Source organism: Moschus berezovskii, chromosome 19, assembly GCF_049115385.1.
Source record: "Moschus berezovskii isolate FMDL1 chromosome 19, NW_MosBer_1.0, whole genome shotgun sequence".
In the NCBI taxonomy this organism is placed as follows: Eukaryota; Metazoa; Chordata; class Mammalia; order Artiodactyla; family Moschidae; genus Moschus; species Moschus berezovskii.
Window position 1 is genome coordinate 65,242,094 of NC_142478.1, and position 21,989 is coordinate 65,264,082.

Here is a 21,989-nt window from a genome sequence, read left to right on the forward strand (position 1 = left end):
TTATTCATAAGAATAACTAGCATGTTCTTTCTTCATAGGAATAATTTTATTCCCAGTAGAATTAGCATTTTCAGATATACCCCTTCTGTTTCTGTAGGTGGTATTTAAATTTTTCTTCAGCCCACAAACTGAAAGGAACCGAGACATCATTCGACGGTCAGGATTGCTTCTTTGGCAGTTGTTGATGGCACCCAAAGATCAAATTTGCCCTGAAATTCAGAAGGAGGTCTGCCTTGCCATCAGGTAATCAGCACAGGATTTTCTTAGTGCTCTCTACCAAAGGCTTCTTCTGTGCTTCATTGTAATTGTCCCTCTAGGCTGTTAGCCTCCCATGTCTCCTGCACCATCCCATAGTCAGGACCTCAGGGACTCAGACATTCCTCATGTATGGATCTTAAAATAGCAAAAGAAAAACAAAATCCCTATAAGTAGATATTTTGGTGGTTTGCAAATAGATGTTCTTCTCATTTGGGTCAAAGTGTGGCAAGATGGTTAAGAAACAGGCTTTGGGGGACTTTCCTTGTGGTTCAGTGGCTAATACTTCGCACTCCCGGTGCAGGGGGCCCAAGTTTGATCCCTGGTTGGGGAACTAGATCCCACATGCTGCAACTGTGAGTTTTCATGCTGCAACTGAGTCCCACGCAGCCAAATAAAGAAAGAAAGAATCAGGCTTTGGCATCAGGCAGACCTGGATTCTAGTCTTTGCTCTGCCAGTTACTTCTCAAATGATTTTCTGCCACAATCTACATCTAGCTGACTTCACTACAGTGATTTTGTATAACTCAGTTCTCTTTAACTGGTTCAGCATCTAGCCTCAGATAAGTTGTCATTTTGGTAATTCACAAATATGAGGAGTGGGATATTATTTATCAAGAAGATCATTGGACTAAATCACAACAGTAAATTTAGGTTCAACTGCCTTTTTAGTGGTGAAACTGTACTCAAAATGACATCTTTAATAAAAATTTTAAAACTTAGAGTTTGGATATTCTAGAACACGTGTTTAAAACTTTTCACCTTTTCTGTCATTTCAGCTCTGGTTTAAATATCTTGTACCCAGGTGAAACTGAAATCAATAATTTACTTAAGCTGGTCTTAACAGAAGGTGAGAATTAGTCTTTAATTACCCTTGAAAAACCATCCTTTTTTTTGTCCCTAAGGAGATGACTGAATTTTATTTTTTTCTTCATATCTGTTAGCATTATTTTAAAAAGTGCACATATGCCAACACTTACACCAGATTGAAAGCAGAAACCATGTTCTATGTATTGTCAAGCTTTGTAAACCTCTTTCTAGCCCCACTGTGTAGCATAATGTACCTGGCTGTAGATGTTCAAAGAACATTAAAGATAATGATTTCTTGGGATTTCTAAGCCAGTTGTTCCCCCACACATTAAAACTCAACTTTTAAAGTTAGACTCAATGACAGCAACAAAACTTACCTTGTTAAGGACACTCTGCATTTATAAGCAACATTAGTTTAAGGAATTAGAAATCAAACTTCATGAAATATCAAAACAGTAACTCCACTTTAATGAGGATGTACTGGTTAAAGAAAGTCTGATTGATTGTGATGTAGTTTTTGCTGCTGTTGTTTGTCTTAATACATATGCCTGGTGCCCCTCAATTGTCAACAGTCTTCTCATTTACAAACTTTAAAAAAAATAGTATCAGTTTTCTAAGCATGGTTGTTAAGATAGTTTATGGAGCTTTGTTCTGTGCTAGGAGAGAGAAACAGTGGCCTCTCCCAGCTGCGGGATGTGATCCTCACTAATTTAGCTGAACAACTTCAAAACAACCGATTCGGCAGCGAGGAGGAAGATCATTACAGGTGATGTGATTCACTGCTAGCCTTTTCTTAGTGTGTTCTTCAGTAATTAATTTACACTTAAATGTGTTTGATCATCTTAAGTCTCCTGTAATATCTTTTGCTGTAATTAGCATGTTAAGTCTAAACTGTGTATCAACTGAAAGATAAAAAATCCCACAGTTGCCCTAATAAATGATAATGGCACATTTCAGTTTTATGAGTAAAATAGCTTGAGCCTGGCAAAAAGGGTACTTAGAGGAAGTAACAGGTAGAGATTATTTAGGAAATTTGGGTAAAGGGCATCATCTAATTGCTGGTCTGTGAGAGGATGGGAGGTGTGGCTAGAGCTGGTGAGTAGAGGAAGGTGTGTCTCTGCTATTTATAAAATACTTGAACTAGGTGCTTAAGTACCATTGTGTTTCCATAAATTTAATTTAGACAATATATCTAGTTGTTAGTATCATTACTAAGTAAGATGATTCACTTACAGAGCCAATGAATTTCTTGTATCTGCTATTTGTCATCTTGTACTGATTGTATAAGTTTATCCTTTTATTACTTAACCATCAGTATCTTATTGTTACATTTTTCCTACATTTTAAAGACTAAATGATGAACTTTTACACTACATTCTGAAGATTGTTGTACGAGAATCCTGTATCTTAATCACCAAGTGCCAAACTGTCTCTAAAGATGATTTTCAAAAACTCCTCTCAACTGTGCCTGTAAGTAAAAATGTGTTTAATGAAAGCAAAATTATATCTAGTGTCCTTGTTTTCATTTTACCACTTTGAAGTGTGTGTGTACACATACACATACTTTTCAAGGATAGACTTAATTGATGAAAGTCAGTGAACAACTGTGCTTGTCTTAGAAATGTAGAACTCAACAAATCCACTTAGAGCACTTTCTCCAAAGACTTTATTCCTCCAGCTGAAATATCTTAATGCAATAAATTGTTAGACTGAATTTGGATGTTTTCATTTTGTTTAAAATACTGGGGATTTTCCTTCTATTAATTTTTAATTTAGCATTGTTTTCTAAACCAGCAGTGGTTTACAGAGACTGATAAGAACCAAAAGAATCTTTTAAGGGTTTGGGTAGAGTCTTCTGTCACAGAGATGCATGTGAGGGGGAGAAGGGGGAAGAGGAATTACTTATTAAGAGGCAGAAGTTCAAGTATCAGAGTGATTAGTGAGCAATGTATAGCAGAAGGCAGAAAGTTATGATAAATGTATTGAAATAAGTCACCTGAGAAACTAACTTGGTCTGTTTTCTGTACTTTCTCTTTTGCTTCCCTTATCAAAATCTTTTAAAAACGTGAGCCCTTCTTTCAGTAGAGTTTAGATCATTTAAATGCCCTTATTTGTATTAAAGGCCGCATCCTCCTGCCTGCGCTATCTGATGGCAGTTCAGAACCACCTTCTCAGTAACACTATTTTGATTAAGCCTGATGAGAATGATGACAGTGACAACTCCTTGCAGGGAGAGACATTGAAGGTACAGGTAAACACCAAGCTTTATTCTAACGATGCTTTCTACCCAATATGTAAAAGCACAGCTTAACTGGTTAAATTTCTGTCTATGATGATGTCAGAGTTCACCGTGTGGCCTATATTTTTGTGTGAGGTAATATTAGGTCACTCATTTCATAGATTTTTATGTCATTGCACGATGGTTACCATATTTGTGACACTCCCATAGTGTGTCATCCATGAGCTCCTGTCAGTCTTTTTGTGGCTTTATTTTCATCTGTTTTTATGAATTGGCACTTAACAAGTGATCTCATATGCACCTGAAAAGTTTAAGTATAAATACATTTAAGTGTGTGTAATAAATATAGATAAATAAATCTGGGAGCATAACATTTTAAACGGTTTTGACATCTTGCCTGGTCTATTATGTTCTCTTGATTCAGATAACTTTAAAAAGGTGATAATTTTCTCATACTCCTTATATTGAATAATTTCTGAACCTATAGTTCATTTCATTTTCGGTAATTATTTTTAAGTTAGCGTCTGTGTAAACTCAATAATTTGTTCCCACGTGACAATTTATAGCAATCCACAGGTTTTTGTTTTTTTTTTAAATAGCCGTGGTTGTTATAATCTTGACAGATGCTTGAGGCTGTTGTTTGCATTGTTCTTCAGAATTTCATCTTCATGGGATCATTAGAGAAATCCATAATAACTTGATTCTTCTTTAAAATGTTGACTAGAACGCACTGAAAAATTAACCAAGAAAGCTACAGCTAAAGATAAAAACCACTATAGTTTGCCCTTTTCTTACCCTTTTATACACACACACATATAAAAGAGTTCATACAGCTGCTAGCTCATATTTATGGGTTTTATCTCATTATGTAATCAGTTTTTAAACAGGCAGAAATACCTGAATTAATCATTTAAACTGATGACACTTAATTTAAAAGTGCTCTAATTTCTTAATCAGTATAAAGGGGCCAAAGCTTCTCCCTTGTGAGGCTGCTGTGAGGAATAGAGCCGAGGCCTGTGCAGTGCCTGGATGCTCTGCGGCCCTCAAGTAGTCAGCAGATGAAGGCTGACTACTCATGTAGTCAGTTCAGAATGCCTTTCTCTTAATGATCAAAATGTCTAAACAATACCCCCAAAAGACCCCAGAAAATTCCAACAACAAAAACCAGTGTTTTATATTTGAAAGGCTAAATGTTACAAATCCTGAACTCCTGGAAGGAAATAATCCTGGTAAAGGCAGAATAAGCTGGCTTGTCTAAGAATTCTGGGGAAAGAAAAGGATACACATTTCACCTGAAGGGTTAGAGTGGTTGGTTTTTTTTTTCCTAATAGGAAGTAACTGTCAACTAAACATTTCTATGATCTTAACTAATGTTTCTTAACACGTTATTCAGTACTTGTATTCCCACGAACCCTCTAATAGCTATTCTTAATGTTTAATAGCCTGTAACTGCCTGCTACTTTCATTGAATTTTTAAACTTGCTGTTTTCAAGTGTAATGGTTTAAAATGTTAAGTAAAAAGGTCACTTGCACTGTTTCAAAATGTTGTGTTTTTGTCTCATTTTATTCACCGCCTCTCCATGCACCTTTTGCTGTTGTGTTTTTCTCTTTAGCTATCCTCATCCTGCCCACGGCATTCTTCCACCTGGACAGTTTCTGGGCTGGTCACCGGGAGCTCTCCTGTGCTGGAGGGGACGGGAGAAACGCCTTTTCTCCCAGGGACTCGGTGTGCTCCCCGTGAAATACTGCGTATTTCTGTCAGCACTCCAGACCTTAGCCTCCCAACTCAGATTGTTACTTGCCATCCTTAGCAGAACTTACTGCATTGGGCTTACTCTGGACACTTCATTATTTAATTTGGAAATGCATCATTAAATACATCATTTCGTGTTGTCATTGTGAGTGTATTGTCATCACAGAGCTTAAAAATAATTTTATGATGTTTCCTACCTAGGAGTTAAAGGTCAGTATTTTGGCTCTTGCTACCCAAATCCTGACTGGATGTGATGAAGTGTTGGAAATGCTGCAGCAGGTCACAACTGCCCTCATAAGTAGTGACATACCTGACCGGGAGCAGAGGTGAGGACTTGGGTTGTGAACTGTGACCTGCTGCCCTTCAGGAAGAAGAATTTGCTTATGAAAGCAAAATCTTTTAGAACAGAACACCACATACTCACTTAGTTCCGAGGCATTTTTGTGAGCCCAGGTTGAAATGGCACCATGTGCACTTAGTTTCCTTATAGTGAATACTCTAGAGAGGTGGAAGTGACTCAGTGATGCAGATAAATAACTGCTCTGCAAAAGATGACACTGACACAATATCCCAAGAATTTACTGTAATTTTACTTCTCCAAATACAGGAGTGATCTATACAGAGGGTAAACCTCTCTTTCCCAGTACTAAAGCTCTTTCTCAGTCCTCCCCATTAAAATTTCTGCTATGGTTTCTTGTTAGAGATGAGTTACATCCTGTGTTTGTTGATTATTTCAGTGTTGAGATGCTGATCTGAAACAGTGTCCTGCAGTGTCTTTTTTTCTCCAGTAACGCTGTCTGTCCCATGTCCCTGTTTCTTGCCCACTCCCAGAGGGCAGATGGGCAGACCAGAGCTGCGAAAAGTATGATCCAGAAAGGCATTGCACTGGGGCTTGTTGGGACATGTCAGGTTCTGTGGGCACACGGAGCAGATGCGCCTGGGGAGGACTTACAGCCCGAGAGCCAGGGAGACGTGAGGGGTGTCTCTGGTTCCAAGCCCAGCATCCTAAGTAGTTTAGAGAACTTCCATAACCCACATGTTTCTTTGGGTGAGTCACACACCTTCTTTCTTCGGGCAGAGGATGAGTTATTAAGAATAGGATTTTAGGTAATCATTTCACAATATATACATATATCAAATCATTATATTGTACATCTTAAATTTATACAGTGATGACAGTTATATGTCAATAAAACACAGTGGGGTCGGGGGAAGAGCATGATTTTAAAGACAAATTAAAAATCTACTTGCCTCTGTCCCACATGGGAACCAGTTTCTTTAGGCAGCTGAGTCAGTGTTGTAGCCATTCCCTGTCTCCTTATCAGAGATTCAGTGCAACAGTGCAACCTGCAGCCCCAGAGCCAAAGGAACTTGCAGGCGGTAACTAGAGTACCTGTTTGCATTTTAGAACCCATTTATAAAGTGCTTCGACGGTGCTATGAAATGCACCATATAAACTTGGTAGGGCAAAAAAAAAAAAAAATCACAGTTCAAACGTAAAATCTTTTACTAGATTTCTGTTCTTTCCCTCTCCCTCATGGGAGGTGGGACATTTGTAGACTAATTGCTGGAACAATAAATGCAGTTTTAAGAGAATGTGTCAAAGAATAATGATAGTGGCTTCTTCTCATGCCTGAGAATTGATGAAGCTGTATGTTTCTTGAACTTTTGTAGGTTAAAAGGCTTGGAACAAGTTACAAAGGCTACTATGCTTGGTCACCTTCTCCCAGTGTTACTCACTTCCCTGATGCATCCAAATTTACAAACTTTGACCATGGCCGATGCCCTGATGCCTCAGCTAGTGCAGCTGGTCCTCTATACCAGTCAGGTATGGTCCTGAGGTGTGCCAAAGTGAACTGCTCTTTGGGAGCAGGAAATGAAATAAAGGTGCAATGGAGCAAAACATCGTGTCATAAAAATAAGTTGAACTAGTAAGGGAAAACAGTTTGTTTGCTAACAGTTTGTTTGACTAAATTACTTACTGTGTTCTTTTAACAAATATTAATTGCCTGTGAACTGTAAAAATGCTATCTGTGGTGCCACTGAGATCCTTCCATTATATTTAGTCTCCTGAGCCATTGCTATATATTGGTAACGAATATAAATGATATGTTCCAGAGTTAAAATGACATTAAGTGGTCTAAGTAGCAAAGCATTTCTTAGTGAAAGAGAATAGAATGGGATTGTGAAAGATGACTTAAGTGAGAATTCTAAGTTTGGCTCTAGTACCATCCAGATGGGCGTCCTTGATAGCTCAATTGGTAAAGAATCCGCCTGCAACGCAGGAGACACTGGTTTGATTCCTGAGTTGGGAAGATCTGCTGGAGAAGGGATAGGCTACCCACTCCAGTATTCTTGGACTTGCCTTGTGGCTCAGCTGGTAAAGAATCTGCCTGCAATGCAGGAGATCTGGGTTCAATCCCTGGGTTGGGAAGATCCCCTGGAGAAGGGAAAGGCTACCCACTCCAGTATTCTGGCCTGGAGAATTCCATGGACTGTATAGTCCATGGAGTTGCAAAGAGTCAGATATGACTGAGTGACTTTCACTTTCACCATCCAGATAACTGACACGTAAGCACTTTAGGACACGATGCTTTATTGTGTTTCAGACGGCTTTGCTGCTTAAAACCCAGTGTCCGGTTTTTGCTGAGGTGGGCTATTCCCCATGTGGTGCATCAGACCAGAAGGGCAGGCTCTTGCCGGATGAGAGGTAAGGAGCAGTGCTTCCTGCAGAAACCTCTGCCATGTTTTCTTCTGGTGAAAGCCTACTACTCCCTTTGTAGTACTCCCTTTGTGATTTTTTTTAACTGGGAAAAGACAGAGACTTCAGGGTCAAACCTTTACAGATACTTAAGAGAATGGCTTTGGAGATTATAAGAACAGGTTAGAATAAATTTCCCTGCAGATCAAGAGATTAGTTCAAAACTGAAAAATTTTTCATATACTAATGATGAAGATGTACAGTTTGACAGTTTCTTAAAAAGTAAAAATATATCTACCATGTGATCCAGCTATTCTACTTCTAGGTATGTACACAAAAGAAAAGAAGGCACAGATTCTTAGAGACTTGTATGTGAAGGTTCACACAACAGCTTTAGTTAGAATAGTCCAAAATAAGAAACAAGTCCAAATGTCCATCAACAAGTGAAAGGGTAACACCCTGTGGTGTATCTGTGTAGTGGAATCCTACTCAGCAATAAAAATTAATGAACCACTGATATTTTCAACAACACCGATAAGTCTTAGAATACTTGGGCTGAGTGAAAAAAGTCAGAGCCCTCTAAGAAGTACAAACTGTGATTCTACTTATATAAGATACAAAATACAAACTAATTTCCAGTGAAAGAAAATGAAGAAGTGACCACCTGGATTCCCAGGAGGAAGGAGGAGACTTCAAAGGTACATACAGAAGGCTAAGCTTATCAAAATGTACACTTTAAATACGTGCTATCAAATATGTCAATTACATCTCACTAAAGCTGTCTTAAAGAACATTGATCAGAAAGGAAGGACTTCCTGGTTTTTCTAGAGCAGCATGCTAGCCAGTTGAGCTTTGTGTGGCAATAAAATTCCATATCTTTGTTCAGTGCTGTCGGCCATGGCCACCTGACCTCTTAACCTTTCATATTTTACTGTGTATACCTTTTCCTTTCCTTGCTGTTAAGCTCCATTGCTTTTTCTTTGTCTGGTTTTAGAATGCTGGAAGAGAAGGAGGAGCCAGGGTTTCTCACTGGTTTAAAGATTCCTGCTCCATGGGCTGCTGGGAAGACTGTGGAAACAGTCCACCCTGTCAGAGACAACTATTATTGACCTCTTTCTGAGTGACCAGTGTGGCCAAGAAACTGAATTTTACATCGTGTTTCATTTGGATTCAATTTAAATAGGCACACTTGGCAAAGTAACCCCCACATTGGATAGCGCAAAGCTGAAACAGAAAAAGAGAATTCCGCAACAGCTTAGTTTAGGGTATAATGGCTGTGAAGACCCTGAGAGTTGAATTACAATAGAGAAGAGGACCTTCGAAAGCACTTTTCTTTAGTAAAAATTACAGTAAAAGTAGTCATGTAGACTCATGGGGTTTTTAACAGTTGGCATTTTAGTTATCAACAAGAGGAGACTTTGCAGGACCCTTCCTGTGCGATTTGGAAAGTGGCCAGTCTTAAAGGCCCTAATTTACAGTATCTTTTTTTTTCCCCTGAGGAATTTTAAATGAGAGTTGGCAAGGTGGTCTTCTTCTGGGTATGAATTCGGTTTCTCCCTTGAAATAAAAGAGTGGGGGAATGCAAATATATTGTCTAACGAAGAAAAAAGAACTTTAAATAAAGGAGTTTAAAAAACATTTCTAGGGACTTACGTGGTGGTTCAGTGACTAAGACTCTGTACTTATACTGCAGGGTGGGCCTGGGTTTGATCCCTGGTCGGGGAACTAGATCGCACATGCTACACAGTGCAGTGCGGCCAATAAATAAAAGGTTTTTTTTAAGTTTGTTTGTTTTTGGTTACAGTGTTGTCATACTGCATATTGTAGAAAATTAAAGCAAAATTTCTTAACCTTTCGTATTTTACTGTGTATACCTTTTTCTTTCCTTGCTGTTAAGCTCCATTGCTTTCTCTTTGGTTTTAGAATGCTGGAAGAGAAGGAGGAGCCAGGGTTTCTCACTGGTTTAAAGATTCCTGCTCCATGGGCTGCTGGGAAGACTGTGGAAACAGTCCACCCTGTCAGAGACAACTATAAATTTAAAGAAACTGTCCACATACCCGGAGCTCGCTGCCTGTACCTTAGATTTGATAGCAGATGCTCTTCGCAATATGACTATGACAAAGTAAGCAAGAACTGATTTAGTATTGGTTTCACCTCTAATAAGCTGTTTTTTTTAGATGCTTCTTATTTTTCTTTGCTGCTGGTCACCATTCTTGACTTATTTCTGTCTGCAGAGATCTCTTAGGGAGAACTTTCTAAGATAATGCCTTAAAGGGTAGTGACTGGCGGATGAGAGCCAGCACCTCTGCAGTCTAAGAGCAGTGTTCTAATGGGGTGTTGAAAGTGGACTTCTGTAAGCTCTCACAAGCGTATCTCAAGTCAGAGGGAATTCTCCTCCGCATGCTGTTCACCTCTTGCCTTCCCTCTGTGCTTGGGATTCCTGGGGGTGTGAGTGTCCGTTCACTTCAAAAGCTCTCGCTTCCCAGTTCTTGGGGCTTCTCATGTATCTTTTGGGAGAAGGTGGCTTTTTATAGAAGGGCTTCAGATGTGCCTAGGACCTGGTTTATATTTATTTAAATTATTTGTTCTTCTTTGCCCTTACCTCAGAGCCCACATAGTTTGAGGAATTATAGTTTTTAACCTAGTGACTTAACAATAGTAAGTAAAAGAAATCGTTTTAGGGGTTGAAGTATTTTCCTTTGTCTCTAATTGTTGCATTGCAAACCATTCGGTTGAACTTACGTGGAAAGGCTAATAAAATTGTGACATGTAACACACACGTAACATACAGGTACAACTGAAGGATTGTCTGATAGTGTTGTATGCACACAGGGTTTTTTATGTGACTTGTTAACTATCTTTTGTCTTTTTCTGTGAACCGTATAAGGGCAGATGATCTTAAAACCCTTCAAGGGAGAGTTTGAGGTTAAAAATAAAGAACTTGTTACCTGTAAATACTGAGATGGTGAAACATATTACTGGGCAAATTATAGTATCCTCTTTCCCCCCTTATCTTCTAGGATAGTGAAGATTCCCAGATGTCTAGAGCGTTTAAGACTTGCCCCTCAAACTCACCTTAGCTGGAAGCAAGAGAATTTAGAAAATTCTTTAGTGGGTTTTTCAAAAAATGTATCTCCTGGCATCAGTCTATCCCACTTCATAGCTCCTGGCAGTAGCTACCCCTATTTCCTACATTCATTTAATAACTATTTAAAATGGAAATGGAAGATGTTACCATTTTAGCTGGTGTCATTTTGTTTCTCCTTTTAAAAAAAATAAGAACTTGCATCTTCTGATGTAAGCTAACCTCCACCTGCCGTAGATATTAGTGTTAAATGTGGAGGCTCAGGGAGGCTTACTAACATGGTGTAAAAGTAACGCTTACTTTTCCAGTGGTACCTGGTTGGTGTCCCTCAAAGGTGCAGAAGGGTAAGGAATCACAAAGTGATGAAGCATTTAGGGCTTAAAGTGCAGCTTTTAGATCTGAACTGATCTCAGTAGTAGTCAGAGTACACATTACAAAACAAAATTTGGTATTTACAGAAGCCAGAGCCTTCTTCCTATGAAAGTATTTGAATGCCAAATGACCTCTAAATGTTTTTCCTGCATGTTATTAATAGAAAGTTTGTTAACTGTGTATAAATAAATAGCTTTTATTGAAGAAAAATACTGATACATGAAAATTGACCCAAGAAGAAGCAGCCCTTTTCTAACCTGTTTGTGTCATTTTCTTTATATACCATAAAGCAACATTCTAAGAATACATGGCTTATTTTCAATTTGTTGCATCTTTTTAAATATTCACTCATTAAATTTTTTTGACTTTTGTTGTTGTGTTAGCTATAACCATCTTACCATCTGTATTTGCTCACTTTATTAATTTGGGGGAGGATTTAAGGGGCAAACTATACCTGTCATTAATAGGCTATATCTCATTACTTAGAATTAAAACAGATTTTTTAAAAATATGTACAGTAGCTGAGTATAATTTATTTTAATGTGAGGTCCCCAAGCCAATTAAATTGTGCTAATATTTGTTACTACTCTGAGGCTACCCTGTAAATACCAATGGCTAATTGCATCTAAACCAGTATCAGTTGTACCTAAAGAAAAAAAATCAGGAAATATTAGATATATTATAATGACCCCAGTGCCTGGTTATAAATGTGTTTTTAAACAAACATTTTTTTGCAGCCTTTTTATTTGTAGATGTTGTTTTTGTTTTTCTTTTACAGTCTAACAGTATATTTTCTGTTTTGAAGTTGGTGATATACGCGGGGCCTAACACAAACAGTAGGAAGGTTGCTGAGTATGGAGGCAATACACTGGGATATGGCAGCCGTAGTGTCTTAGGAACTGGTTGGCCGAAAGACTTGGTGAAGGTATGGTATTCAGGCACATTCGCTTCCTAGAAAAGAAAATGACCTTGCATTCCTCATGGGCCCAAGTATTAACTGTAACTCTAGAGAAAATTTGCCATGGGGCCTCTTATTGAGGTGGGGATCTTGGATAGGCCTTAAACTCACTAGAATGAGCTTCCTTTCATTTATAAGACATCAGACCGCTATCCACTCCAGAGCTTGGATCTTTTCCATAGGTCGCCCCATGGGCTGAGGTTGTCACAGCGTCTTTTCCCTGGCCATCGAAAGGACGGCTAGTTCTTCCCGCTCACTTGTTCTCTAGACTCCCTCGTGAGGGGTGTCCAGAACCACAGGGCTGTTGCCTTTTTAAAATATGGAGTCAGTGTTTTCAAATGAATTGGGGACTTGAGAGCAAAAACAATGATCCATTCTCAAACTGAGATTGGAACCATGCTTTGTAATGTGGGCCTCAACTTGAATATATTCCCTAGAATATAAATATGAACGGAAATGCCCACTGAGACCTGCAAACCTCTCCAGAGTCTGTTCCCAGAGCCTTTATCTCAAATACATTACATACCTGCTTTAATTCAGCCACAGGCAGCAAGTTACCTCCAGATGGGTAGCCCAGATGCAGCCAGATCCAGATTATCACACGACTGAATTGTTTTCTGATTTCCTGCATTTTGTCTCCTACTCACGTTGTTGGTTCTGCAACACAGAGCATGGTCTTTCAGCACTCTCTCTGTGTTCTTCAAGACACTGTCTATTTGCCCACCTTTCAAGTGAGGTGGTAAAAGTGGAGGGGGGAAGGCAGAAAGTGCTGAAACTTGGGGAATTTATTGACATTAGGCTCAAGATTTGATCTTTACTCTGGTCCCACTGTTGGGCAATTGTGGCCCATTTCACAGATGCCTGCTCCCTGGTCAGGAGAGACAGCTGAAAGGTTGGTTTCCAGCTGAGAGGGGATGGAATTTGAATCAAAAAGCAAGTGAGGAAAGGAGTGAAATATTGCTGTGGTCCTTTTCAAAAGTAAATCTCTAAAATTCATTGCTCTCTTGCAAATTGTGTGTCTTGTTTTTAAAGTGCATTTTCCCCCCTTAAATTTTAAGGTGGAAGGAGATACAGTCACCTTCTCCTTTGAAATGAGAAGTGGCCGTGAACACAACACTCCCGATAAGGCTATGTGGGGCTTTGCTTGCACAGTTCGCGCTCAGGTATTTGAACCTAACCACTGCTGTGGGCAGAATGTACTTTTTCCTGTGTGCCTTGGTTACATACATCATATTTGCCTTGGAAACAGGGCAGAATATGAACTACTGTTTCATCCATCTCTTCCACTTGGCTGTAGTAAGACCATTAACAGAAGTTATAGCTTTATGGAATAAAGCTAGCTAAGACCTAAAATCAGTATAGCACCACAGAAAGAATCCCTTGTTAGGGGCCCATCTTCAAAGCCTGGAGAGGTGGTCTGCTAGCATCTCTCCAGAGGGTGAGGAAGACTCGAACACCTGATAGAAGTAAGCACTTGGATTCTGGTTTTCAAAGTAGTAGGATTGGATTCTTTTTATTCAGTTCCCAAAGGCTCTTCTTGCTGGTCTAGATCTGTCTGTGCTTATTTACTCGTGTTACACTCTGTATATAGCTTAAATCTACTCCTTTTAATAGTGCCAGTTACTTTCCTCCCAGGAATCTATTTAAATAAATTCTTCTCCCACCTGGAAAAAAAGAGGAAGAGAGAGTAGTAAGAGTTTTCCTAACACCTCTAGTTGACTGATTTGTATAATTACATTTTATATAATATAAAATATATATAGTTGCATTTTAGCACTGGGAGGTTGCTTAAGTTTAACCAAGCCAAGACTCTCTAGAGTGGGATTATCTTCTAGAATGTAAGCTCCATGAGGGCAGGCATCTTCATTTTGTTCTCTGCTTTCTCTCAGGCACCTAGCACAATGGCTGGTACATACTAGGCACTCAGTAAATATTTATTGAATGAATTCAGGGTAATCATTGACAGCATCTTCGTTCAAGCACAGGATGGAGGTGACAATACACAATAGTGATTTATACCTGGTTAGGTACAGCAGAGAGGAAGCTATCCAAAAATCTTGCATGTGTTTTGTGCTGTTTCTAATATGGAGTCTTATCGGCTCTTCTCTCTCCAGAATTGTGTTGAGACTTCACTCTGTGGTCATTCGAGTGCTACCATCTATCTCCTCATGGTGTTGGGTGCTGTCTCTGTGTCCCGTAGCAATGATACTTGATGCTGCTCTGTGAGCCCTCGTGGTTGGGGACAGTGCAGCGTGATGCAGCGCAGGTGACGTGCTCCACCGTGTAACTGACCAGTGCGGTTTGCCCTGTCTGCATTGTAGGAGTCTTCGGAGGATGTATCAGGAGGCTTACCCTTTCTGGTAGACCTGGCTTTAGGTCTATCTGTATTAGCTTGTTCCATGTTAAGAATCCTATACAACGGACCAGAAGTTACCAAAGAAGAAGAAGCCTGTCAGGAGCTGTTGCGGTCCAAACTTTTACAAAGGTAACAAAGGCTTCAAATCGCACTGGTTTTGCTCATAAAGAAAGAGGACTTTATGTGAAAAACTGCTTTTAGTACATTTCCCAGCTGATTGGGTCTACTGCCTGCCAGTCCTGTGGGTATCTCTTTGTCTAAGAAATAAGATGAAAATTACACCAAAGTGCCTTGTGGTCCTTCCTGTACTAAATGTGAAATTGCAGCCTTGAACTGTGTAAGCTTTTCTCCAACCCAAATATTGTATAATTAAGTTAAAGGATCCCCAAAAGGATGGGCAGATGGATGATAAAGCAAACAGAGCAAAATGTTCATTTTAGAATCTCAGCTGTGTGTATTTGTGTATTAACTATGTATTTCCTTCAACTTTTCTGTATATTTAAAAGTTTGCATAATAAAATGTTGGGGAGCAGGCAGAGTCCCAAAGATGGGGTTTCATGTAATGTTCATTTTTCTTTAGCCTCTTGAGGAGGTTTGATGAATCAATTCTTAGCACATAGTGTGATCCTTCATGTGCTTAATATATCTGCAAATGTTAAGTAACTTTCCAGATAGAGGAGGAGGTGAAGATTCTCTTTTCTTTATGCTCAGGTGCCAGTGGCAGGTAGAGGCCAACGGTGTGATCTCCCCTGCCCTTACTCCAAGCCCATCTCCGCTGCCTCTGACCATCGAGGAAGACAGAGAGTTCACTTACCCCGCTGATGTCCTCGTGCCTCCTGTTGGAAACTACTTTGACCTGCCCCGGATCAGGCTGCCTCCAGGAATCATGATAAAGCTCAGGGAAATTTCTGGGCGTGCTAGACCTCAGTTTAGACCAAGTATAAAGTATGTTGCTGTATAGCATTTTATTTTCCCAATGAAAAAATGTTTAAACAAGTGAAGGGAATGTATTTCTTTTTGTAGTCTAGCAAATTAATCTTTCATTTATTTTTATTTTATTTTTGCCCTACCAACTGGCATGCAGAATCTTTGTTCCCCAAGCAGGGATCAAACCTGTGCCCCCTGCATTGGAAGCGTGGAGTCTTAACCATTGTACCACTAGGGACATTCTTGAACCTTTAATTTTACGTGTACTTTGTGAATGTTAACCAGGTATTGTGGGGAGTACCCCAGGTGGTATTCCAGGTCAACAGGCTTCAAAGTGTGGGCTCTCAGACAACAGCATTAGTATCACTTGAGAACTTGTTAGTTCTTAGCTAGGAAGGATTGGGGGTGGGAGGAGACAGGGACGACAGAGAATGAGATGGCTGGATGGCATCACCGACTCGATGGACATGAGTTTGAGTGAACTCCGGGAGTTGGTGATGGACAGGGAGGCCTGGCGTGCTGTGGTTCATGGGGTCGCGGAGAGTCGGACACGACTGAGTGACTGAACTGAACTGAACTGAACTGAAGCCCCATTTCACACCTACTAAATCAGAACCTCTGAGGATGGGACTCAAGTTTTCCATATGATTTTGATACAGGCTAACATTTGACAAGTTCCAGGTTTTTCTCAGATGGTTTGACCTTCTACTTTAAGGAGTCATGGTAATCATCATGGTTTCCATGGAGTCTAGAGTCATCTATTTATTTTCAATGCCCAGAGGGATGCTAATGGTTTTTAGAATTTGAGGTCTTACAGTGACAAATGTCTTTGTGATATTCTTGCTTAAAGTCAAGTCTGTTTTGCAGGCCTCTGTTCTGCCTTCCGAGGCAAGATTGGCCATTTCAGAGAGAAAAATTTAAAGAATAGATGAAATTTAATGTGAAAAAATAGAAAAGCACCATTGTTTTCAGCCTAACATCCATACGTCTAAAATACTATGAACCATAATACTGCATAAAATGAATTGACAGATAAATGGTGCCAAAGATCTTTTATTAGGATTAAATCTATTCCAACTTTAATATAACTCCAGCTCAAATTTTTACAAATAGTAGAAAATCAAGTCTGTTTAATTTGGATTTTCAGCTTCATTGGCCAGTGTCAAGTTTTACCTGTTAAATATATTAAGTTATTGCCATATTGTTATGAAAGCCATCATAATGTTCATGCCACTTTATTGTACTAAAGATGGTGTGGTGAATATTTAACATACTTAAAGTGACATTCTTCCATCTATAAAAATACAGTGTTGGTACACTGAGAGCATGGCACATATCTGACCAGTTTCCCTTGTGATCACAGAGAAGTAATTCAGCCAGATGTGATGGAGGAAATGGTGGTATCATGTGTTATTAAGCACTTGAACTTAGTTGATGCACTGCAGTCCCTAATAAATTTCCAGTATCAAGAAGAACATGCTGAGGAATATGATTTGCTGTGTAAAATCATGGGAGAGACATTTAAGAAACTCAATGCCATGGAGAGACAGCTGCAGGTAAGTAAAAGTTGAAAGCATTTGGATGTCTCTTATAACTGTTGGAAATGATGTCTTTCCTAAAAATTTAACGATGTTTAAAAAGTGATCTAAAAAAAAAGATAAAATATTGAATGACTATATTCTGTAACAGGAACTAACATAGTGTAAAAAGAAGTATCTGAATTTTAAAAAGTTATTGTGACTAAAATTTCTAAAGTCACAGTTTCCTTATTTTGCATCTAGTTTCATGTTGTTTTCTATTTTAATATGTCAGAGTGTTGCAGAATTAGAACAGAAATGGCAGAGTGAAGTTGATGATGCCATGCAGGGGAAACTGGAGAACAACATGCCTTTCTTCTATGATTACCATTTTAATGAGGTGAGCAAGTTGTATGACTCATCACTGGGCATTGCTGTTTGTCATATTGGGTCAGCCAAAAAGTTTGCTCAGGTTTTTCTGTAACCTCTTTCAGAAAACCCAAACGAACTTTTTGGCCAGCCCAATACAATGATATATACTGTATGTCGAAATAAAAAAAAATGTCATTCTTAAAATGTTGCATACCTCAAAATGTACCCAATCTCTAAAAAAGGTTAAATAAAGTTGATTAGATTAACATGTCAGTGATACAAAGAGTCAGTTACTCAAATTATTCAACTGATTAATAGTTTTATAGAGCAGTTATTATCATTGTCAAATTCTGCTTTCAAGCCTTTTTCAAAAAGACAAGAGTTACAGGCAATAAAGAAATCCCTGGAAAGTAGTCAATGCTATTTTTAATCATTAAAATATCAAGTAGTAACTTATAAATGTGCTTCTGGTATAGTAACATGGACCAAAGGTGGGTTTTTGTCCCTGAAATTTTCTGTTCCTTGTAACACGTACAGTAAAATTCGGTTTTTGCAGATCCTGCATACCATCTTTTCTTGATTTTTCCTTCTTTAGAACAAAATGAAAGAACTAGAACTTTTGTGTTCAATGAAGGAAGTCTCCTTTGATGGAAATGATCTTGAAAACATGGTGCTATCTCTGAGGTTAGTGATGTTAGTAACTGTGTAAAGTTAATTTATCACCTTGATGCTCAAAATAAAATGCAAAGATCGCGTCTCTTAACAGATATTTAAAAAAATATTATGCATTCACTAAATATTTTAGAATTGAAACTTCTTTGGTATTTGGAAATTTTGATTTTAACCTTCAAGAGTTAGCATATAGGCATCTAAAACTGGGCAAGAGGAACTAAAACTGGCCACAGTTAAAGCACTGCCTTCCTTGGATGGGGCAGGGAGAAGGTGGGCAATGTTTATCAAGTTACTTCCGTTTAGTTTCTCCTCTGTCTTCTCATACCCTCTGTGATTAAACACTTTGGTTTTGATAAACCAGAGGACGACTAAATGCACATCAGTCTTTCTTTATAGGGAGAAGTTCCTACAAGAAGTGAATTCTCTTATTCAGAAACCCTCGCACCCACTGGCTAAAACGAAGACGTTAGTGAAAAGTTTAATGAACCGAGCCGAGCTGTTGCTGCATGTCACCATTGCAGCCCAGTCTGGCCTCACAAGAAGCATCTCAGGGACCCCCGCGGAAACACCAGGTACTGCTGACAGCAAGCCCTACAAGGCTTTCTGCACTAGTCTGTTCATAGGACATACACTAGCTATTTTTAAAAAAGAAAGAAAATAACTCTTGTGTACTAGTAGAAAGGAAAAAAAGGAAATTTCAGTGTTATTTTGCTTTTTACTTTTTCCAGCCAAGAAATACTTTCCATTGAAATCATGTGGTGCTTTGTGAGTCATCTGAGCATTGGGGGAATAGCTTGTCACCTGCCTTGTTTAGTTTTGGGGGAGCATCTAAGGAGCACAGTGACATATATTGTTATAATCCAGTGATCCTCACTTTTAGATTATGTATTATCGTTTTCATAGTAACATATAATTAGTCGACTTTGTGAATCCTGTACTGCATCATATTTTCCTCTTGAAACTGAGTTTGCATTTCCTCTTTAGTAATTATGTGGAAACTTCTAGCGTAAATTTGCACTATTAATTTTTTTCCTGGTCACATTATATTTGTTAGTCTGAGAATACATTTCTCAGGGAAATCAATGAGTCTTCTTACTTATGTCACATCCACAACACTGGGCAGCTGCTGCTGCTAAGTCACTTCAGTCGTGTCCGACTCTGTGCGACCCCATAGACGGCAGTCCACCAGGCTCTGCCGTCCCTGGGATTCTCCAGGCAAGAACACTGGAGTGGGTTGCATTTCCTTCTCCAATGTGTGAAAGTGAAAAGTGAAAGTGAAGTCGCTCAGTCGTGTCCGACTAGTAGCAACCCCATGGACTGCAGCCCACCAGGCTCCTCTGTCCATGCGATTTTCTAGGCAAGAGTACTGGAGTGGCTTGCCATTGCCTTCTCTGCAACACTGGGCAGAGCAAGTGTTAATTCTCACTCTGAGAGAATAAGTCATAAACATATTCTTAAACGAAAGACTCCATGTCGTCTAGCCCCATTGCCCAATGGACACTATGGAACAAGTGAAGTTGTTTTCATCCCAGCTGACTACCCAGGGCTCTTCTCACTGGGGAGAGAAGTCTAGGATGACTCCTAGGTTTCTAATCCCAGTAATAGGGTTTCCCTCCCTGAGAACATCAGGGGAAGCTTTCCAGACATGAGATAATGATCACATGCCAAGGTGATCTGCTGTGCCACGTCTCTGGCCCTGTTAGCCTGAGTTCATTAAGGCCCCCCAAAAAGTTTCCCACTCAGTAAGGCTAGTGGTGCTTTCCAAGAGGCTCTTGGCCCCAGAGATGATGAACCAGTAGTTTCCTAAGAGATAATATCTTCAAAAATTATAATTTTTTTTTTAGATTGAAGCTATCTAACTGTTCTTAAGACAGATTCAAAATGACCTCAACTTTCTTAACATCTTTTTTCTTATCTGATCTTCACATGCAGTTTTGTCTGCTTCCATTAAAGTATTCTTTTACAAAACACCTATTTCCTGGATAGGAGCCATATATCTTATAGGAAGGGCCAGTCAGATTCTAGGAAAAGTGTAATATTTAGTCACACCAGCTATGATCAAAGCAGAGGTTTCACCAAATGGCAGTAAGTCAGCAAAGTAAATCCAGGATTAAAGGGGGATCAAAGGCCATCTCTGAAAAAAAAATGATCTGCATTTATTTGAATTAAGATTATTTGCTTCCAGAGACTATTTTCTCTGTCCTCTCTTGATTTTTAGAATCCTTATATTAAAGTTAACATTGGGAATTCCCTGGCAGTCCCGTGGTTAGGACTCCTAGCTTTCACTCCTGAGGACCCTGGTTTAATCCCTGGTCATGGGGTCACTAAGAGTTGGACATGACTGAGCGACTTCACTTTCACTTTTCACTTTCATGCATTGGAGAAGGAAATGGCAACCCACTCCAGTGTTCTTGCCTGGAGAATCCCAGGGACGGCGGAGCCTGGTGGGCTGCCGTCTATGGGGTTGCACAGAGTTGGACACGACTGAAGCGACTTAGCAGCAGCAGCAGCAGGGAACTAAGATCCCACCAGCCACATGGCCTGGCCAAAATAAATAAAAACATAAAGTTAACACTGTTAACTTTATGAAATTACATGAATTTTTCAGGTTTTTTTTTGAAACCCAACTTAATAAAAGAATGTGGTTTTTCAAGCTGAAGTAATTTTTAACCTTGGTATTCGAGGTTTAAACCTCGGTTTTCAAATTTAAAAAAAATTGGCCTAAAAATCATCTGTGCGTTGTGCTGGCTGGTTTGGGGACCAGTTTCCTGGAAAACGAAGGTACTCTTAGTTTGGTGTTGGGTTTTGCTGTCGCTGTGTCATTCTTACAAATAGGATAGCAGATACCTCAACCTTCTTCCTTTCTGTTTCAGCTTGTAAATCAGCCTCTGAAACAAAGGTGATCTCTCATGCTGTGCGGCAGCCTGTTTTCCTTCGCAGCATGTCGGCTCCTTCTGACCTGGAAATGATCGGTAATGAAGATTTGGAATTTACTAGAGCAAATCAGAGGTAAATAGCTGAGGGCCAAGTCGGATCCCCACATGCTGCCACGCACCTTCACCACAACACACTCCCTGAGTGGGTCTCTTGCTTGGCCGTAGGCGGCGCCATGTGACCAGCCACCGCAGCAGCTCCTTCACGCTCCTGCAGTCATTGGCCATAGAGGACAGCAGGGACAAGCCCACCTACAGCGTCCTGCTGGGGCAGCTGTTTGCTTTCATCGGCACCAACCCTGACCAAGCTGTACGTTCATGTTTTTTGTTTGTTGGTTTTGTAATATTTGTTTGAGTGTGCTGGGTCTTAGTTGTGGCGTGCGGGATCTAGTTCCCTGACCAGGATTCGAACCCAGGTCCCCTGCATTGTGGACTCAGAGCTCCAGCCACTGGACCACTGGGGAATTCCCTGTGCTTCATGTTTTGCTGAGTAGCTGAGTAGCGCGAGAGGTGCTGTGACCGCAGGAGTCAGGTGTACTTCCTTCTCACGTGTTCAGGTGTCCAGCAGCAGCTTTCTTCTGGCCGCACAGACGAGATGGCGGCGGGGAAACACCCGCAAGCAGGCGTTGGTGCACATGCGGGAGTTGCTGACGGCTGCCGTGCGAGTCGGGGGCGTGACACACCTTGTCGGTCCGGTGACAATGGTCCTTCAGGGAGGACCCAGGTCAGTTGTTTCTCTTAGTTTGTCCTGTCTGGAATGGGCACAGGCCAGTCCAAAGATTTCTCTTGGGGCCAAATGTTAGATCATGGTGTTTGCTAGTGTTTTCCCCTAAAATAATGTATTTTTCTAAAAATGGTACAGGATATAATTTAAAAATTCAGTACATGTAACATAAAGTAAATTCTCCTTACCTTCCTTTTCTAAATTCCACTATTAAGAGCTTGTTTCATCAACTATACACACGTAAATAGCTATTTCATTCTCCTTGTATGCTTAAGTGTTTGTGTGTGATTTTTTTAAAAAAATTCAGATTATATT

General features: G+C 39.8%; 1 protein-coding gene across 2 annotated transcripts in view; it reads left to right on the top strand.

The window, feature by feature from the left end:
- The window catches only part of HECTD4 (HECT domain E3 ubiquitin protein ligase 4), a 175,500-nt gene that overhangs the window by 94,921 nt on the left and 58,590 nt on the right, over positions 1 to 21,989 (top strand). The window contains exons 13-32 of one of the 2 annotated variants that reach the window (XM_088828234.1): positions 98 to 243; positions 1,035 to 1,105; positions 1,726 to 1,831; positions 2,415 to 2,535; positions 3,188 to 3,316; positions 5,259 to 5,383; positions 6,732 to 6,885; positions 7,667 to 7,767; positions 9,682 to 9,880; positions 12,021 to 12,140; positions 13,232 to 13,336; positions 14,495 to 14,658; positions 15,241 to 15,474; positions 16,820 to 17,012; positions 17,269 to 17,373; positions 17,941 to 18,029; positions 18,414 to 18,589; positions 20,891 to 21,026; positions 21,119 to 21,260; positions 21,508 to 21,674. In XM_088828234.1, coding sequence (XP_088684360.1) covers positions 98 to 243; positions 1,035 to 1,105; positions 1,726 to 1,831; positions 2,415 to 2,535; positions 3,188 to 3,316; positions 5,259 to 5,383; positions 6,732 to 6,885; positions 7,667 to 7,767; positions 9,682 to 9,880; positions 12,021 to 12,140; positions 13,232 to 13,336; positions 14,495 to 14,658; positions 15,241 to 15,474; positions 16,820 to 17,012; positions 17,269 to 17,373; positions 17,941 to 18,029; positions 18,414 to 18,589; positions 20,891 to 21,026; positions 21,119 to 21,260; positions 21,508 to 21,674 — 2,783 coding nt within the window. Of the gene's footprint in view, positions 1 to 97; positions 244 to 1,034; positions 1,106 to 1,725; positions 1,832 to 2,414; positions 2,536 to 3,187; positions 3,317 to 5,258; positions 5,384 to 6,731; positions 6,886 to 7,666; positions 7,768 to 9,662; positions 9,881 to 11,993; positions 12,141 to 13,231; positions 13,337 to 14,494; positions 14,659 to 15,240; positions 15,475 to 16,819; positions 17,013 to 17,268; positions 17,374 to 17,940; positions 18,030 to 18,413; positions 18,590 to 20,890; positions 21,027 to 21,118; positions 21,261 to 21,507; positions 21,675 to 21,989 lie in introns of both variants that reach the window. The other variant, XM_088828233.1, reaches the window with a different exon arrangement.